This window comes from Chrysochloris asiatica, unplaced genomic scaffold (genome assembly GCF_000296735.1).
Source record: "Chrysochloris asiatica unplaced genomic scaffold, ChrAsi1.0 scaffold00010, whole genome shotgun sequence".
NCBI lineage: Eukaryota > Metazoa > Chordata > Mammalia > Afrosoricida > Chrysochloridae > Chrysochloris > Chrysochloris asiatica.
In genome coordinates this window covers 24,316,069-24,337,381 of record NW_006408528.1, presented here as the reverse complement: position 1 = coordinate 24,337,381, position 21,313 = coordinate 24,316,069, and the positions used below count along the sequence as shown (strand labels likewise).

At 36.4% G+C, this 21,313-nt stretch overlaps 1 protein-coding gene and 1 pseudogene across 1 annotated transcript in view; one reads left to right on the top strand and one right to left on the bottom strand.

Moving 5' to 3' along the window:
* Nucleotides 1-21,313, bottom strand: part of SEMA3D (sema domain, immunoglobulin domain (Ig), short basic domain, secreted, (semaphorin) 3D) — a 192,888-nt gene that overhangs the window by 93,749 nt on the left and 77,826 nt on the right. The window contains exons 4-5 of the mRNA XM_006834337.1: nucleotides 10,096-10,215; nucleotides 2,434-2,527 (exon numbers count right to left, since the gene is read on the bottom strand). Coding sequence (XP_006834400.1) covers nucleotides 2,434-2,527; nucleotides 10,096-10,215 — 214 coding nt within the window. The remainder of the gene's footprint in view (nucleotides 1-2,433; nucleotides 2,528-10,095; nucleotides 10,216-21,313) is intronic.
* LOC102834616 lies at nucleotides 15,652-16,305 on the top strand (annotated as a pseudogene).

Here is a 21,313-nt window from a genome sequence, read left to right as displayed (position 1 = left end):
GAGTAAGATGAGGGGAGGGGAAGAAAAGGGAGAAGAAAGGAGAAGAAGAAAAAGAAAGGTCAGAGGAGACCACAATGGAAAGTAGGGGGAAGACATGGGGGAGGAAGGGAAAAGCAGGGAGAGGGTGGGAAAACGGTATTAGAGGGTAAAGAGGGAAAGGGAGAGAGAGGAGGGAAAGAGAGGGGTAGAAAAGGAAGAGAAAGAACACAGAGTGCCAAGAGGACATAGGGAAATGGTAGGAAGAAATCTGTCCCTGGAAAATGCAAGTTGCCCCTTTAAGAGCTAAGCCTCTGACTGTTTCAAGAGAACTTTGTAGTCAACTAGTTTGGCTATATTTAGTATAATCAAAAAAGGCTAAATTCTATAGATCATTTAGATTTTTTAAATATGTAAATATAAAAGCAAAGACATTGATTTATTGCAGAAACTCAATTTTCCTCAGAAATGTCTTTAAAATTCTATTTTTGAATAAGTCCTTGAGATACATTCTAAATTCTCTGATTATATCTGTCTAAATAGGTCTTTTATGGAAAGATTAGGGATAGCCCAAGCTAACAAATGACAATAGTCAACAACTAAAGGGAAAAAAACGAGAGAGAAATCTGTTACTAGATGCAGCTATGCATATGTGTAGTACTACTCCCATCCTCTTGAGGCATTTCCCTAAAACATTTCAGCTAAATGACAATATTTTATTATGGGGCTAATTTTTTTTTTTTTTAACATAGAGCAAATTAGCAACAAAACCAAATGTAGTGTGAGATGGTTTGGCACAAAAGTACAGGGAACAAATTATTATTTTGAAGCATATATAATTGCTGCTCTGATACATTTTGTCAGGACAATTTGGAACAATTCATTCTAATGATTGGGTCTGTCTATACACACTTTAAACTTGTATTCTTTGTATTTAAAATTATATCGAGATTGCTAACACGTCACCACTGTGTACAGTCTTTAAAATAATAATAATAATAATAATAATAATAATAATAATTAAGGGTGTATCAACACTCCTGACAGACCAAAATTGCAAGCATCTTATTTTCTTAGAATAATGACTAAACATTGAGCATATAAATTTCAAAGCATGAAAAAACACCACTTCTTTCACGTCAAAGCAGGATCACTAATGCTAATTAGCTGACAATTAAAAGGTCATAGTGCTTTACTTGACCATTTATCCACTATTTGATGTTGTTGTTTCTTGCTAGGTAGGTGCTGTCACATCAGTCATGATTCATAGCAACCCTGTTTTCCACAAACTTAACACTACCTGGTCCTGAACCATCCACACAATCCTATGACTGAGTCCATTGTTGAAACCATTATGTCAATTCCTCTCATCAAGGATCTTCCTCTGTTTTGCTGAACTTCTACTTTACCAAGCAGGATCTTCCTTATCCAGGGCCTGGTTCCTCCAGATAGCATGCACAAAATACGTGAGATAAAGTTTCACCATTCTCTTTTCTAAGGAGATTTCTGGTTGTATTTCTTCCAAGATAGATATGTTAATTCTTCATGCAGTACCTGGTATATTCAATATTCTTTGCCAACACCATCATTCAAAGGCATCAATTCTTTTATCTTCCTTATTCATCGTGTAGATTCGCATACATACGAGGTTATTAAAAATACCATAGTTTGGGTTAGGTGCACCTTAGTTCTCAAAGTGACATCTTTGTTTTGTAACACATTTAAAAGGCCTTTTGATCGACCGACACATCAAATAAAAAGAGGAAACTAATATCATGAAACAAACCAAGATAAAAGGAGTCCTGATAATGGTTGAAATTCAGAATTCAAAACTACATTTCTTAAAAAAAGATTTCAGATAACAGTTCTTGCTTTCTTTGAACTGAATAGTTTTCTCAAAAGAGAACTTAAGATGTATAGTAACTGAGAGAAGACTGAATATGGTAGAACTAATTTCATAACACTCAATTAATATAATCAGAAGATAGTGATTTATGAAGAAAACAAGCATTCTATTCTTTACTGCATTTGTTTACTAACTGAATCACTTACACTTATTATTAATTTTCCATTCAAATGCACTACATATTTGGTAATCTATTTTGTTGAAGGAATTGCTAAATTTAACATCCATACTGAGGCAAATATAGTCATGGCTCAGTTTAATAATCTGAAGCATCTAAATGCAAAACAAGTAAGCATGCAATCATGTACATTACAAAATAATTCAGCCAGAAATTCCTTTCACAAGAAACCATGTAGGCATTAAAGATGACTGGAACCTCACATTATTGATGAGACTGTCAGATATAGTGAGATTTGGCCTAGGCTGGAAACAAATAAACAGTAGAAGAGAAATTCTAAATGATCTTAACTCAATAAGAAAATGTGGTTTAATCTACTTACACTTTTTTAGAAAACCACCTAAATTTAAGAACTGCCTGTTGTTGATCTTACCTGTCATCACTGAAGCAAAAGGCTGTTGAGGATCAAAAGGACATTTCAGTCTGCCAGACTCCAAATTATGAGTGTCTAGTTTGAACACAACTTCCTATTATAAGAAATATTAACACAAGTTAGATTTAATTTTTTTTAAATTATTGAACAAGTTAGATTTTTAAAATACCATGCTCAGCAATAACATAGGAAATAAGAATTGTATTACAACTCATTGATTCAATGAAAACTGATTGAAATTCAATGGAAAGGGTTGCTGTTAAGTACCATCAAGTCAGTTCGGACTCATTGCAACTCCTTACAGGATTTCTGAAGCTTAAATCTTTAGCAGAGCAGAAAGCCTCATCTTTCTTTAAACTCTTTGTTGTTGTTATTAATTGCCGTAGAGTTGGTTCCGACCCATAGACCCTGAACAGGGTTTCCGATGCTGTAAATGTTTACAGGACCAGAAAGCCTCATCTTTCTCCCACCAAGCAGCTGGTAGTTTCAAACTGCTGACCTTTTGGTTAACAGCCCTATTGTAGCCACTACGCTATCAGAGCTTCTTTAAACTCTTTAGCAAATAGTATTTCTGGAAGGATTCAATCTCCAAGTTTGGTCTATTTTACACTGTTGTTGTTATGTGCCGTGGAGTTAGTTTCGACTCATAGCGACCCTGTACAAGGTTTGTGAGGCTGTACATCTTTACGGGAGCAGAAAGCCTCCTCTTTCTCCCACAGAATAGCTGGTAGTTTCGAACTACTGACCTTGCACCCACAGCCTGATTCGGAACCATTACGCTACCAGTGGTGTAAAACACACTAACATTAAGCGAATTTTTGAACTGGCTGAAGTTAATACACTCATCCCTTAAATTAGTCTGGACCACAAAGTTGTTGATAGGTGCCATCTAGAGGGTTCTGACTCAATAACAACAGTATGCACAACAAAAAGAAACACTGTCCAATCCTGGGCCATCCTCAGAATTATTATTAGGTTTAAGACTATCAATATTGCCACTGTGTCAAGCCATCGCATTGGAGGTATTCCTTTTTTTCTGACCCTCTACTTTACCACGCATGATAACCGTTTTCAGGGACTCATAATTTGTCCAAAATATGAGTCTTACTATACTGGTTTCTGGCTGTACTTCTTCCAAGACAGATTTGTTTGTTTTTCTGGCAGTCCATGGTGATTTTAATATTCTCCAACACCACAATTCAAATGTGTCAGTTCTTCTGCTGTCTTCCTTATTCCCTGTTTTTCATATGCAAATACAGTAATTGAAAATACCATGACTTGGGTCAGGTGTACTTTAGCCTCAAACTGGTAACTTTGCTCTTTAACACTATAAAGAGGTCTTTTGCACCAGATTTGCCTTATTCAATATGTCCTTTGATTTCTTGACTGCAGCTTCCATGAGAGTATTGATTGTGTTGTTGCTGCTGTGAAGTGCTGTTGAGTTGGTTTTGACCCATAGTGACTCTGTATAGGGTTGAATCATTTGCATATTGCAGATTGTTAATGAGTCATCACCCTATACTGATGTCACATTTTTCTGCATATAACCCAGCTTCTCAAAATTTTTGAACAGCATAAAGATTGAATAAGTATGGTGGAAGAATACAACTTTGGCACACACCTTTCCTAATTTTCAACCATTTCATGTTCTCTTGTTCTGTTCTAATAACTGCCTCTTGGTCTATTTACAGGTTTCTTGTGAGCACAGTGAAGTGTTCTGGACTACTCATGCTCCATTAGCTTGTCTTGATTCACACAATGGAAGGCCAGTGCATAGTCAATAAAGCACAGATAGACATCTTTGTGGTGGTCTCTGATTTCAAACAATATCCATCTGATATCAGCAATGAAATCTCTCATTCCACATCCTCTTCTGAATCTGGCTGTCAATGTATGGTTGCAGCCATTTTTCATTTATCTTTAGCAACATTTTGCTTTTATGGGATATTAAAGATATTGTCTGATGATTTCCAAAAAAACCTGGCCAGTGAAATCTTATGTATAACCGAGGAACATTGTCTCATAGCATAGATGAGCCCCTCAATTTAGAAGGCACTGAAAATACAATTGTGGAAGAGCTGCCTTCTAAAAGTAAACCAAAGCAAAAAACAATCGTACTGCCAGGAAGCTGATTCCAACTCATAGTGACACTATATGAGGCTTCCAAATCTTCAAATCTTTATGGAAGCAGATAGCCTTATTTTTCTCAAGTGGAGTGAAGTTGGTCTCAATTACATGGGTAGAGAAAAGCTTTGGTGGCCCGATTTTTGATGATGTGACACAATGCAAAATGAGAAGATACAGCTGGAAACATTCATTATTAAATCTGAATGTACAAGGTAAGAATCTGTATTTTAAAGGCCCATAATTATTTTGGCTGCGCCATCTGTTTTTACAACAGTGACCACAAACAGAATGGCACTGGCAGAATTTTAGTATTCTGAGAAAAAATATCATCTTAAGTTGCATTTTCCAAGAATAATATGAATGTATAATTAATATAGTTCATGGCTTTAGTATTCCATAGCAATGACAACACTACCATCCAGAGAAGGTTCATGATGTAGCCTATTATACTCTAGTATGCAAAGAAAAAAAACAAGTCTCATACATAGTGACTACATGTTTAAAGTATCATTGTTGTTGTGTGCTGTTGACTCAGTCCTGACGCACTGTGAACATGTATAGGGTTACTAAAAGGAACTGGTGGGTTTGAAAGAGTATATTACTTTCCACAGGTAAAATAAATCTATTTACTCTAAAGCCTACAATGGGATAATGTAAAGGGAAAAGGTAGCTTGAAACTTAGTGCTCCAAAAGAAAACATAAAATGCTGGAGAAAAAAAAAAATAGAAAATGAAAAATTCAGGGAGAATGTCATAGTAGATACAAGATATTAGATAAACTCTTACAATTGTCTAGACATCTGCTTTCAAAGGCAACATTTCATTAAATTCTCAAGAGAAGCCCACACATTGGTATTTGTGAAAGTTGAAGACAAACTCTCCCTCAAAATCTCCTGGAGAAAGGAGATAGCAAGAAAGCAAGTTTACTTGGGCAGAGTCAAGGACACAAATGAAAAATTATATAAATAAGCAATGTTGTTGTTGTTAAGTACCGTGGAGTTGGTTCCGACTCATAGTGACCCTACACAGGGTTTCTGAGGCTGTAAATCTTTACGGGAGCAAAACACCTCATCTTTCTCCTGCAGAACCGCTGGTAGTTTCGAACTGCCGACCTTGAGGTTAGCAGCCCGATTCATAACCACTACGCTACCAGAGCTCCTTAAATAAGCAATTGTTGTATTGTTGTTGTTAAGTGCCGTCGAGTCGGTTCCGACCCATAGCGACCCTGTACATAGATGTTTAAATGCATTTCCTGATGAAGGTAGTGGAAGACACACAATAGTTAAAGTGAATAGAGGTAAATGCTAATGGTAATGGAGAGATTTGCAATCATTGTAATGAAACAAAGTTTATGGTTCGTTGAATGTAAAACTAATGTTCTTGTCTGTACACCTTCCCTCAATTCACAATAAAAAGTTTAAAATAAATAAACAAATGAATTTCCTACAATAAATTGAATCTAATTTGTGAGATAATTTTAATATCAGAAGATTGCGTCCCCTTAATTATTTTGAGTCTAAATAGTTATTCACCAAAGTACCTATTTGAACTAAACACAAAAAAATTCTCCTTGGAGAAGTAAACAAATGAGTAAATAATAATGAGAGTAAGCAAACACTTAATCATGACAGCCATTAGGGAATCATTATAAGTATCATATACATTTAGTGTGCCATGTTGTAGGATACGCACTGGACTTCTAACAACAAAGTCAGTGGTTCAAACCCACCAACTGCTCCTTAGAAACACTATGCAGGGTCACTATGAGTTGGAATGACTCTATGGTACATAATGACAGTAACACATAACCATTGAAAAATTCAATTTACAGCTGCAGAGGGTTGATTCCAAAGAAAAGAATATCCTTCCAATAAAATTAGTAAAGCGTTACCAGACATTTCCAGCATTGAACATTCTATCTATTCTATATGTATATTCGGAATCCTGGTGTTGTAGGATAAGGACTGGACTTACTCAGCTGGCAAGTCAAACCCTATACCATAGGTAACCCTATGTAACCTATGCTCCTAGATAACCCTATACATAGACAGATGTATCTATAGATATAGACATAGCAGTGGTGGGGATTTGCCATCAGGTTGGTTCTGACTCATAGTGACCCCTGAATAGGGTTTCTGAGGTTGTAAATCTTTACAGGAGCAGAAAGTCTCATCTTTCTCCATGGAATGGGAGATTTGATGGATTTGAACTGCTGGCCTTACATTTAGTAACCCAATGCATAACCATGATATTACCAGGGCTCCTAGATATAAACATACATATAGATAAAGTGGACTTCTAGTGTGGTGCTGTAGGATCAGCACTGGACTGTGAACCACAAGTTTGGCAGTTCAAACCCACCAGCTGCTCCTTGGAAATCGTACACAGGGTCACTATGAGGAAGGACCAACTTGAAAGCATTTCACAACAATAATAAAATATTTTAAAATTCCTGTCTTTTTACTTATGACACATTGCCCAATAATGGCTGAATATTCAAACCCACCAAATTGCTCCTCAAAAACCTTATACAGGGCTGTTATGGGCCACAACTGACTTGACAGAACTTAACAACAACAACAACAACAACAAATTAAGTGACTACGAAGCAGGTTCTGTGCCAAAGTCTATATAATCATGTTCTTATTTTATCCTCAAAATAACAATCTGAGGTAGTTATTCCTTATATCACTATCCCTTTACCAAATAAGCAGACTCTTAGAAAGTTTAAGCAGTGTGCATAGGATGTGGAGTATCTCCAGAAATGGTTAACACGAGCCCTGTCATATCTTCAGCATTCCAGAGGCAACTGCCTGATTGATAGTACCTATTAAACATCTCTCAGATGCAAAATGTACAAGCTTGTTATTACTCTCGTCCCATTAAATTGTACCACTTTTCAACTCACTACTGAAGTCAGAAATCTGGAATTCATCCTTTGTTTTTTCCTCTGTCTCACTATAGCCCAGTCATATTAAATGGCAGTTCCCAACACGCACTTTTCTCCGCCTTTCACCTGCATCCATTTTGAACATGCTGTTCCCTCTTCCCAGTCTTATAGGTGCAGCCTTATCTATTTTTAAATAATGGTTCTCTTATACTCCTTCTGGAAGCACAATGACTTCTGATAAAAGTTTGTGAAAATAAAATCACTTAAAATAAGTTAACCGTCCTCAAGTACAGTAGTCGTAAGTCATTCTAATCTCTTGATCTGCTAAAATGTACATGGCTCAATATCCTGTGCTCACTCATAATTCTGTTATTCACAAAACTTGACTGCCTGAGGGATTTTTAAAAGTCCCAAGCTCAGTAATTAGCTCCATCTAAATTTCCTGTTAGCACTAATGCCTATTAGGAGTCATGGAACACTATGTGCCTCCCTCAGCAGATTGTAAATTTGGCCTTTAGCTTCAGACCTCAAACACATCCAACCTATGGGGCTATCTCATATAATTATACCCTATGCTATGAGAGGGTCTTTTCTGTTTAGCAGCCAAGTGCTTTAACCATGTGCCACTCAGTACTCCTTACGCTGTGAGCTACTGTAAAATATTATCTTCATCAAAACAAGGCAGGAAAACATTACAGTACCAACAAAGAACAATACATTCATGTCAGTTCTCCTAGTGGTTCAGAGATTTAATGATCTGAGTAGCTTTGTTTTCAAACAGTTGAATCTGGGCTGGTTACACACACAAGATGATTAGAGAGGAAATTTTATCCAGTTACAGTTGTGGGTCTGATTTCTGCATGGATCAATTAAACTAATGTAAAGAAATCTGTTCCATAAGCCCAGACTTTACTTTCAAGCATAGGCAGTGATCCTTCAAATATGTGTGTTTATTCACAAAATGTATATGTATATATATAATGCAACCCACCAGTTTTCTAAAGGTCATATTCAAGTTGAATATGCTTGCTCTGGAGATGGACTATTTGGTTCGAATATTTGCTAGACAATTTATTGGCTGGTGATCTTAGGCATGCTATTTAATTCCACTGAGATATTATTTTTATTGACCTGAAAATTGGTAATGATAAGAGAGTTATTGTTGTTAGGTGCCATGAACTCAGTACTGACTCATAGTGACCCTATGCACAACAGAACGAAAGACTGCCCAGTAGTGGGCCAACCTTACAATTGCTGCCACACTTGAGCCCATTGATGCTGTCACTTTGCCAACCCATCTCACTTGGGGTCTTCTTCTTTTTCTCTGACCCTCCACCTTACCAAACATGATATCCCCTCTTCAGCGACTGGTCCCTCCTGACAATATGTCTGAAGTATGAGAGATGAAGTTTGGCCATTCTGGCCTCCAAGAAGCACTCTGGCTGCACTTCTTCCAACACAGACCTGTTTTGTTATTTTGGCAGCCCACGGTACTTTCAATATTCTCCTCCCATACCATAACTCAAATGACAATAGTACTTACTTCTTTAAAGGTGTTGTAGAATGCAAACAAACCTACTCCAACAACACAGAACATGCAAATTACATAGTATTGGTAATGCACAGGTAATCTGCATGTTTCCCATTAATTAAAATGCTCACTGATATCTAAAATCCATTACTCTTAATTAATACATCCTTTGTTTCCACTGTGTTATTTTGGTCCAAGATAAACAATGAGTTCTAGTGCTACTGTTTATCTATACACATTTTTGTAAGTCATATAAATTCCTTGTTTCTTATCTTCATAATTGTATTTATATTTAAAATATTCAACCTTATTGAATGGAAACAATGAAGCTCTTTATAAGATGCAATTGCAATATCTAATAGAAATGGATTTTTACCAATAGAAACATTCTATGTAGATCTCATTTCAAAGAAAATTCAAGAGAAAATAGAGACATATATTAAGTCCAAATAAACATGTTGATATTTTAAAATAATAATTTTAATCATTTTACTAAAAACAAATTATAATAGAAACATTATTAGGTAGATAAAGTATATAATCAAATTGACAATCCATAAAATAGAAGCACGAGTGTTATGTATTGGGGGCTGCTGCTCCCAAAAGATATGTTGGAATCTCCACTCACAATACCTGTGAATGTGATGTTCTTCTAAAATAGAGTCTTTGAAAATGTTATCAGTTAGGTTTCAATTATGTCATACTGAAATAGTATGGGTCTTTATTGTATGTGACTGGTATCTTTATAAAGGAGGACAATATATACAGAGACAGGGGGACCAAAGATGGATGTGATGCTGCAATTCCAAGAAAATAACTCTTTGGAATTTTCAGAGGCTAAAAGAGAGACATGGAACAGTTTTTCTCTGAGTCATCAAAAGGAATCGACATAGCAATACTCTAATTTGAACTTCTAGCCTCCAGAAATGTGAGCTAATAAATTTCTGTTCTTATAAGCTACCAATTTGTGATATTTTATTACAGTAGCCCTAATACAATAAGTTCTTACACAATTCATAAACTATATGATTCAAATTTGCCTGTTTTATGTTATAAAATGCTCAAGGCATTAAGTAATACAATATTATGCTTGTCATATACTTTCATTATATTACCTCCTTGTAGAGTCCAAGGTCAACATAACCACATACTGGATGAAATGCTCCAGTTCCACACACATAGATGTGAGTTTTGTTATAGGGTTGAAGTACTCGTATGAAATTTGCACATTCTGTCTATTGGACATAAAAAAAAAAATAAAAAAATAAAATCATTAGTACATAAGTTGACTTTCTGAAAGATTGTCATTGATACTACCCGAAGTTATAAACTTTTAAAGCAATTACGATGTTAAAATGTAAATCTTGACAGTGATATTAAATGGAGCACTGATAACAGATACAAACAGAATATAAATAAAGTACCTACAGAATAAAGTCATTACATTGTGATGTTTTGTTTCCATGAGATCTATTCAATCACTGTGTCTGTGTTTTGCTACATCATCTATCCCAGCCACAGTGAACAACAGACTGCATACAGACTCAGACTCTTATGCACACATTCTATTTGCAATATCTAGACTATTCTACTACATGACTTTCTCTTATTTTCAAATATTTGTACCCACTTCAAAGAAAGGTAATCCAACCATATGTGTAAATTATTGAACAATGTGCTGTGGGTTAATGCATTAGACTGCAAGGTCAATTTGAACCACAAGGTTGGTGGTTCAAGCTCACTAGTTGCTCCTTGGAAACCCTACACAGGGTCGCTATGAGTCAGAACTGGCTCAATGGCACTTAACAACAACAACAACAACATTAACATCACACTCAAGTACAGCTTTGCAGACGAAAATTTAAAAAATGGTTGCATCAGGAAACTGCCAGAACTTCAGGATGACTCAGAAGAAGACAATGAATTAGGGCTATCACTGCTGATGTCAGATGGAAGCAGAGAATATCAGAATGATGTTTCACCATATTTTATTGATTACAAAGATATATGACTGGGTGTTGTTGTTATTAAGTGTTGTCAAGTTGATTCCAACTCATAACAACCCTGCATAGGGTTTCCAAGAAGCAGCGGTGGGTTTGAACCACCAACCTTCTGGCTAGTAGAACAGTGCTTATCCTACATCACCACACCAGGACTCCATTTGACTGTATAATCATAACAAATTATGGGTAACATGGCAAAGAATGGGAATTGCAGAACACAAAATTGTGCTCATGCAGAACCTGTACTTAGACCAAGAGGTAGTTGTTCCAAAAGAACAAGAGGATACTGCATGGTTAAAATCAGGAAAAGTATGTCAGGTTGTGTCCTTTCACCATACTCATTCAATCTTTATGCTGAGCAAATAATTCAAGAACTGGACCATCTGAAGAAGAATGCAGCACCATATTTGGAAGAAGACTCATTAACAACCTGACATATGCAGATAACACAACTATGCTAGCTGAAGAACTTGTGATGAAGATCAATGATTACAATACTGACTACACATCAACATAAAGTAAACAAAAGTTCACACAGTTGAACCAATATGTGACATCATGATAAATGGAGTAAAGATTAAAGTAGTTAAAGATTTCATTTTACTTAAATACATAATCAATGCCCATTAAGCTGTTAACTGCCATCCAGTTGGTTCTGATTTACAATGACCCTGTACAGGGTATCTGAGGATCAGCTGGTGAGTTTGAACCACTGGCATCGAGGTTTAAACTGACCTAGCAAGTGATTGCTTATCCTACAGTGCAACACTGGGCAAATCTATTGCAAAAATAACTCTTTAAATTTTTAAAAAGCAAAGATGTCAGGACTAAAGCATGTCTGACCTAAGCCATGGTATTTTTAATCGCTTTATGTGCAAGTGAAAACTGGCCAATGAATAAGGAAGACTGAGCAATAATTGAAGACTTTGTGTTAGGGTGTTAGTAAAGATTATTAAATATACCATGAGCAAATCAGTCTTGAAAGAATTACAGTCAAAATGTTCCTTAAAAGAGAGCATGGGAAGATTTTGTCTCATGCACTTAGGGCATGTATCAGGAGGGACCAGTTCCTGAAGGAAGACATCATGCTTGGTATTGTTGTTGTTAGTAGATGCCATCGAGTCAGTACCAACTCATAGTGACCCTATGCAAAACAGAATGCAACACTGCCTGGTCCTGGGCCAACCTCACAATTGTTGGCATGCTTGAGACCATTCATGCTGCACTTTGTCAATCCAACTCGCTGGGGGGTCGTCATCTTTTTTTCTGACCCTCCACCTTACTAAACATGATATCCTTCTCCAGTGACTGGTTCCTCCTGACAACATGTCTGAAGTATGAGAGATGAAGTTTGGCCATCCTTGCCTCCAAGAAGCACTCTGGCTGTACTTCTTCCAACACAGATCTGTTGGTTCTTTTGGCAGCCCATTGCACGTTCAATATTCTCCTGCATGTTTGGTATTTGTTGTTGTTGTTAGGTGGCATTGAGTCGGTACCAACTCATAGCAACCTTATGCACAGCAGAATGAAACACTGCTGAATCCTGGACCAACCTCATTATCGCTGCCACGCTTGAGTCTATTGATGCTGCCACTTGGCCAATCCATCTCATTGGGGGTCTTCCTCTTTTTCTCTGACCCTCCACCTTACCAAACATGCTATCCTTCTCCAGTAACTGGTCCCTCATGACAATATGTCCAAAGTATGAGAGACGAATTTGGCCATGTTGGCCTCCAAGGAGTACTCTGGCTGCATTTCTTCCAAAACAGATCTATTGGTTCTTTGGGAAGCCTATGGCAATTTCAATATTCTCTTCCAACACCATAACTCAAATGCATCAATTCTTCTACGGTCTTCCATGAGGTTTATGCATATGAGGTTATTGAAAATAGCATGGGTTGGGTCAGGTGCACCAAGCTGACATCTTTGCTCTTCAACACTTTAAAAAGGTCTTGTGCAGCTGATTTGCCTAATGCGATACATCATTTGATTTCTTGACTGCTGCTTTGGTGAGTGTTGAGAGTTGATCCAAGAAGAATGAAGTCCTTGACAACTTCAATCTTTTCTCCATTGATAAAAATGTATATTGGTCCAGTGGTGATGATTTTTGTTTTCTTGACATTGGGGTGTAATCCATACTGAAGGCTGTGCTCTTTGATCTTTATCAGTAGATGTTTTAAGTCCTCTTCACTTTCAGCAAGCAAGGTTGTTTGGTATAGTAGGTCATTAAAAAAGAGGAAGGCACTCAATGAGATTGTTTAGCACAGTAGCTATAACAAAAGGCTCAAACACAGTAACAATAGTGCAGATGGCACAGAACCAAGCAGTTTTTAATTGTGCTGTCCATAGGGTCACTGTGAGTTGGAACCAAATTGACAGCAACTAACAACAGTTTCAAATATTGCAGAGCCTTTAAGATTCAGCTTTACTGTTGTTTCTTTCCAAAGTCTCTTCAGGTTCTCCCCGTATTTTTGTTGTTGTTGTTGTTGTTGTGTTGTTTTTTTTGTTTGTTTGTTTTTGTTTTTTGAGACATCTGTTACTTTATTGTGTGGCTTGTTCCTCCTCTGGAATTACAAATAGTATGAATCCCAAATAAAAATGACTCCTACATTTTTAATAACAGAAAAATATACAAAACCCAGCATATATTTACATCCACTAAAGCTACAAAGCATATTCACTATCAGAAAACTCTATAAGCAAAGTTCACTTCTCCCCCTACTATCTCCTATCTATTAATACTCTAACTAACCAGAGCACATTAGCCCCACGTTTTATTTCTGGGGATACTATAAGCATTAGATATGGTTGTGTTTTCTGAGATCAAAATGGTTATACTTCATGGAGATCCCAGTCAGGCAAAGTTCACTATGAGCCTCCCTCTTCCCTTGCCGTTCTAAAATCTTTCACTTCTGATGCTTTCTCTATCGTTGTTATTGTTAAGTGCCTTCGAATCCGTTCCTACTCATAGTGACCCTGTATAGGGTTTCCAAGGAGCGGCTGGTAAGTTTGAACTGCCAACCTCATGATCAAAACTGACCTTGTGGTCCAGTACTTTATCCCACAGTGCCACACCAGGACTCCTATGCCAGAATTGTTGTTGCTGTTAAGTGCCATTGAGTCAGTTTTGACCCACAGAGACCCTATATAGCTGGTGTACTTGAACCACTGACTTTGCAGTTCAAACTGACTTTGCAGCCCAGTGCATTAGCCCACAGGGCCAAACCAGGACTTCTATGCCACACTAGGGTACACATAAAGACACTGGTAGGTGTCAACTGTTAAGGGCTTCCTTCTTCAGGTAAGCTTTGGCCCACTTCTCCATCATGCACTGTGTTTGCAGTACCATTAGATCTGTGCTATATCAGTATTTCACATTCTGTTCTCCATCTCTCACTTTCCTTCATATTAAAATGAGCATCAACCTTGTATAGCACTCATACAACATTCCTACTAATTATTACAATATTACGATGTTTAGGCCACTCCCTGAAAACATATACTTAATGTTTTATTTCCAAAGTACATGGTAAAGGAGATGATTTTTTTTTTTCCCTTACAAGGAAAATTGCTTAGTATTAGCAATAGTGTGTATTGTTTTGTGAATTTACATTAGAGATCAAGTCCCTAACAATGGCCCTAAGCATTTCAATCTATGTCCTGAGGTTTACACTATTTTGGGTCTCCTCAGTTTGGTCCCATATCTCCCAATATCTCTTATATCATGTTAGAATTTTGAGGAAATTCTTACATTTCTGCTTGTTTTGTATATGCCCATGCCTAAAAATATATTTTTACACTTCATTATCCATATAAAATAATTATTTTTACTGGATTCAGTCCTAGTGAGGCACTGAAAGATAAGCACTGGACTGTTAATCACAAGGCCGGTAGTTCCAATCTTCCATCCGCTCCTTGGAAACCCTATTACAAGTTTGTTGTGAATCAGAACCAACTGGATGGCATGATGGAACTAAAAAATAGCAACCTCCTTCTGCTATTAATACGTGACTCTATTTTTCAGAGCATCCATTCTAGAACTTTATATTATTTTTAATATGAAAATAATGTTCTATCTTTACATAATTTTTGAAACACTTTCTTCACCAGGACTCCCTGATTCATCTTGGCAAAGGTCCCTGAGTAAATAGTGGGTGGAACACACTTTTAATCTAGATTGGTTCCACCTAGGAAAGAGGAAAGTACTTAGTAAGAAAATTAGAACTCTATCTAACCACTGGGATTAATTGGAAAAAAAAATCCAATTTCCCCTGCCTAAGTGTCCATCAGACAAGCAGTGACCTAATAGTTGTAGTCTTAGGAGGACTATTAATAACAACACAATGACATTACCAATAGTTCCTAGAATTAAATAAAATTTTACAGAGGCAAACAATGCACTAGCTGATAGTATTGTTATGTGAATTGAATAAAATAATAATTCTTTACCCTTAATTTTGACCTATGCAAAATATCAACATCCCAGTGCCTGCTCTGACTTTATGGTGCCTGAAAATCTGTGGTACACGGTTCCTAGTTTCTAATTCTTCCTTCATCCAGCTAGCTTGACAATTTATATTCTAAGAATATAAGGATTCTAGTGAATAAAATGTACACATCTATCAGAGAAAAATGTTACAGGTCTGACAGTGCAGCTATGTCCCAACTATGAGCAATGCCTGTGAGTCACCAATGGACAAAGGTGGAGAGAATGGGAAATCAAAAGAGACACTCTCTGCTGCCTTGGGCCACAGATCCACCAACAAGGATGGAATCTGGAAGGAAACTGATGGAGGAGGAGTTGCAGACTTGAAAGAAACCTCTTTGGAAGAAGGCAAGATCAAGAGTCAAGATGTCTTAGATTTAATAGCAGCTGAAAGGAAAGACTCATCAGTACTTAATCCTGTAGCCAAAACCCTAAAAACCAATATCAAAGAAAAGAAAGAGAAGTAACAGAAAGTGGATGAAAATAAGATTCAGAAGATGCAAATCCTGGTTTCTTCTTTTTCTGAGGAGCTGCTGAATCGTTATGAAATGTATTGCCGATCAGCTTTCCCAAAGGCAGCTATTAAAAGACTGATTCTGTCCATCCCTCCACTTCTGTGACTTATAATGTTGAGATCGCTATGCCTGCTATTTCTAAGGTCTCTGCTGGGGAGGTAGTAAAAGCAGCACTGGACGTGTGGGAGAAGTGGGGAGATACTACAACCCAAGCACATGAAGGAGGCTTTTCGGAGGTTAAAGTTGAAGGGGCAAAGCCCCACTGGAAGCAACAGAAAATCATCATCTTCTGGGCCAAAGCTTACAAAGGCCTACTATTGAAAGAAATACAGACTCTAGTCTTTCTGTTCCACGATATTGTCTGCACTAGCACTTCAGGGTTTCAGTCCACCAAGGATTTGATGACAATTTCAATGGCTTCCTCAAAACTGGTGTGTTACACCTGGAAGTATATAACCTTGTTTCATACTTGACTACATAGTAGGTGTTCTGAAGGCTTTTGAAGCATATAACTGTTTCTTGGCTCATTGAAAGAAGAAAGGTGTGGGGACCTTGAACATTCTCTGGACAGGCAAAAACCCTTCCAAGAGAGTTTTTCAATGGTTTCACAGTGAAAGCTGAAATTGCTATAACTTAGGTTCTTTCTTAAGATTGATGTTAAGTAGATGAAACAACCAGAAATGTGTGACTTGTGACTTTACCATGAAGTATTCAGTAATAACTGTACTGGAATAGTTTGTCCTTGTAAACATTTAAGAGCCTCCTATGGATTTGGGTGAGTGATCATTAAACTTTTACAGCTTGTAAAAAGAAACACACAAAAACATGCATTGCTGTCTTCTTTTTTATATAAAATATAATTGCTTAGTACTGGAAGACCTGTATTGGTCATTAAGCATCCATCAGTTAACCATGAAGGCTAAGAATGTTTGCTCATCTGTTAAGAAGACTCGGCACTGTCTAACAGGTATAGTGCCAATTGTGGTTTGTTGGCTAGGTTGTATGCTGCAAAACGATGTCATATATAATTATGTGCAAATTGCATTGCAAGTATCTTTATTATCCTGAAAGTTTTATATACTTCTTATATCTTACTATATGTTTATTATATGAAGACTCCTAAAAAGGAAAAAAAAAAAATAAACCTCCCCGTGTGGTACTAATAGTCTGAGCTTGGCTACTAAGCTGAAGTCTGGCAGTTCAAAGCCACCTTAGCGGTGCTTCAGAAGAAGGCCTGGAAATCTGCTTCTGTAAAAGATTACAGCTACGGAAGTCCTAGGAAGCAGTTCTACTGTAACACATGGGCTATCAGGAGTTGGAGCCAAACATATAGCATTGGGTTTGTTTGTTTGTTTGTTTTCTCTCTCTCTTTTTTCTTTCTTTCTTTCTTTTTTTGCTTAAAGAAGGAAAACTTTATATTCATTGAGACAATTTTTTCTGGTACGCTTATTTAGCAAAATAAACACAGTTTTCCATCAAAATTAGGGATCTTGTTTTCTAATTTGTATTAAAGTAGTATTCAGGGGACTAACTTTATGATCTTAAAAATTATGTAAGACAGTCTTTATGAAAATCTAATTCAGTGAGTAAATATATCATATTGATGGTTTTGAAAAAGCAGTGGAAATATAATATTATAATATCATCAGAAAATTCTAATGATGGCTTTATTTAAAAGTGAGTAGTTTTAATATTCTTCAACCTCTATTTTGCTTCCAATAGTTCACTGAAGGAATTTTTATTTCTTGTTTTTCCATCCAACAAAATATTCATGTAAGAATGAGATCTGCATAAGAAATAGTGCTCAGTAAGGGCAAAAGTAGAAAAGCTAGGATAGAATGCGGTAGAATTGATTCTGCCATTTATGTCATCATTTTCTCAAAAAGCTTAACTTTACCAAATAGAATTTAAAGGATGATTTCTACAAGACTCTGAAGGAAATATTTATATGAAGAAGTAAAACAACTTCCTTTCCATATTATAAATTATAAAGCCTGAATTATTATAGACTCCTAAAGATACAACATTGGTTTAAAAGGAAAACAAACAGCAAATAAGGTCTATAGGAGCTATAATGTTGCAGAGTACAAAGAAAAAGCTTTTACTAACAACTTTTATAAAAAAGGTTTTCAAAACGTAAGCATACAATTCAATGCTATTTAGTAAATTTACTGCGTTATATAACCATCGCCAGAATCCGGTTTTAGACTATTTCCATCCTTCCAACAAGAATCTTTGTATCTGTTAATAGTCAATTCTATGTTCTTTTATTATTATTATTATTGTTCTTTTTTCTAAGAATACTGTATTTAAAAAGCAGTTAACCCCTGGAAGGTAACCTATGATGACAAATCCCTTCCTTGGTGAGATGTTATCTAGATTTTCTTATGAAATTCTCTCCTTCTAGCAGATTAGGTTGAGTGTACTAGTAAATCCTCAATTATTTCACCTTGCTTCAATGACAATAACTTGTTTTGGTAGGATGATTTACAAAGAAGTCAGTATTTTCTGTGTTGTTGTTGAATGCTATCAAGTTGGTTTCAACTCAGAGCAACCCTCTGTGGAGTTTCTGAGGAGCAGCTGGAGGGTTTGAACCATCAACCTTGTGGTTAGCATTCCAGTGCTTATCCTATAGCACCACACCATATCAGGAGTCCATATTTTTTTTGTGGTGATAGTGGTATGCTATGAAGTACTTAGTTCTGACTCACAGCACCCCTGCATATGGATTCTGAGGCTATAAACCTTTATGGGAGCGGAAAAGCAAAAAGCCTCATCTTTCTTCCACGGAAAGGTTAGTCGTTTGGACCTGCTGACCTTGAAGTTAGCAGCCTGACTCATAACCACAGCACTTAACAACAACAAAATCAGAGCTATATATATATAATATGTGTTTGTGTATGTGTGTGTTTTGTAGATAAGATGAAATAATGTGATTCTCAAAGTAGTTTAGAGTCAAGGGAAGGCAATGGCTGCCTGAGGGAAAGAAATTTGTGAACAAATGTCATAAAAGATAAGGTCTCTTACTTTAAATTTGCCTGAGACCTCCTCAATTTCAACTAAACAACTCAAGGTACAAACTTTTTCAATTTATAATTTCACTTTTGAAGCCTCAAAGATTCTGTGTTGCTTTTCTTTCTTTCTTATTTCTTTTTTACACAAAGGTTCAAAGTTTTACTTAAATAGCATGAACAATAATTAACTTGATTTAATTCACTTAGAGAATTATTGGTAGCGTAAATCTGTGAGGCATGAGGAAATATAAATTAGAGAAACAGCGGTTTTTACCTTCTCTGAAAGTTAGCTAATTTGTTAGCTATTGCCTACAATGGCAAGGGCTTTTTTCAGGTGACTCAACGATTCAATGAGTAATATAATCAGCTTTGGAAAATGCACTGAATTACTTTCTCTTGCCTTCTTTTTTAGTTCCTACCTACACACTTCCTCTTTCCCTTTGAAAGAGAGAGAGGACAGAGGGACCCTAATAGAAGCATCAATTTTTCAATTATCTTGAGTTTTATTACCTGTTGTTGTCAAGTGGATTCTGACTTACAGTGACTTTATAGAACAGAGTAATCTGCCGTTTGGGGTCTCCAAGGCTGAAATATTTACAGAATTGGACCTCCACATCTTTCTTCTGAGAGTAGGCTGATGGGTTGAACTAGGGACCTTTCATTAGGAGTCAACATTCCAGGACTCTCTCAAGTAATACTGCTGGTGCTGTTGTTAGGTACCATCTTGGTTCTAACTCATAGTAAACCTATGTGCAACGGAATCTGCACCATCTCAGAATTGTTATGTTTGGTCCTACTCTTGGTGCCAGTGTGTCAATCCATGTCGTTGGGGGATCTTCCCTCCACTTTACCAAGCATGATGTCCTTCTTCAGGGATTTGTCCCTCCTAATAACATGTCCACAAAATGAAGATGAAGTCTTGTCCTACTGGCTTCTAAGAAGCATTATGGTGGTACTTCTTCCAACACAGATTTGTTTATTCTTCTGAGAGTCCAAGGTACTTTTAATATTCTTCCCCAACACCATGTTTCAAATTCATTGATTCTTTTATAGTCTTATTTATTCATTGTCCAACTTTAACATGCACATAAGGCTATTGAAAATACCATAGATTGGGTCGGGTGAAACTCAGTCCTCAAACTGAGAGTCTTGTCCTTTACACTTTACAGAGGTCTTCTGTAACAGATTTACCTAATGCAATGAATGCATCATTTGATTTCTTGAATAATGCTTCCACAAGAGTTAATTGTGGATCCAAACAAATGAAAACTTCCATTTTTTCATCATCTGTCAAGATGATAAATAATTGGTCCAGTTGTGGTGATTAACATCAGTAATACAAAACTTTATCTCTCATGGCACTGTAGGATAAACACTGGACTGCTAGCCACAAGACCAGTCATTCAAACCTATCAGCCTCTCCTTGAAAACCCTTAACAGGATCACAATGCATTGGAACTAACTGGGTAGCACTTAGCAATAACAATAATATACATACATTAATGTATAAATAATTACCAGAATAAAAAATAAAAAGCTATATTAATACTAGTATACAATATTTATTAATATATTTATTAGCATTTAGCATTTTACTTCCTTCTTATATAGTTGAAAAATTGTAGCAAAACAGGAGTACTTGCAATTCTCTAAACTTATAGACCGTCCAATTCAATCTATACAGTTCTAAATGCAATTCTGATAACTACTTTATCATTGTACATTTTCATGTATTTAGGTTGAGTATAAAACAACACTCATAGATTAGGAGATTTGTTCCTATTTTTAGTACATTTTATAGACTATCATGATCATGGAACATTTTTTAATACTCACCACTAACGTGTTACTCTGCTAAATATTAGGTTTACATCTAGCAGTCCTCAGAATTCAATTGGCAGAGATATCTGTTTAGGTATTTTAAACCATTTAAAAAACAAAACACTAACAAAACAAAAAACCCAACCTTAAGTTGATTCATATATAGATATATATGATTCATAGATATATAGATATAGATAGATAGATACATAGATACATAGATAGATACATAGATAGATAGATAGGTAATCCTGTTAGGATAAACATTCAACCTCTGCAAGGTCAGTGGTTCAAATTCACCAGGTGCTGCTCAGAAACCCTGTACAGCATTGCTTTGTGTCTGAACCAACTTAACGGTACACAACAACTTTATATACTATACATATACATACATACATATATACAAGTAGCTCTGGTAGCAAAGTGGTTATGAGTTGGGCTGGTAACCTCAAGATCAGCAGTTCGGAACTACCAGCAGTTCTTCAGGAGAAAGA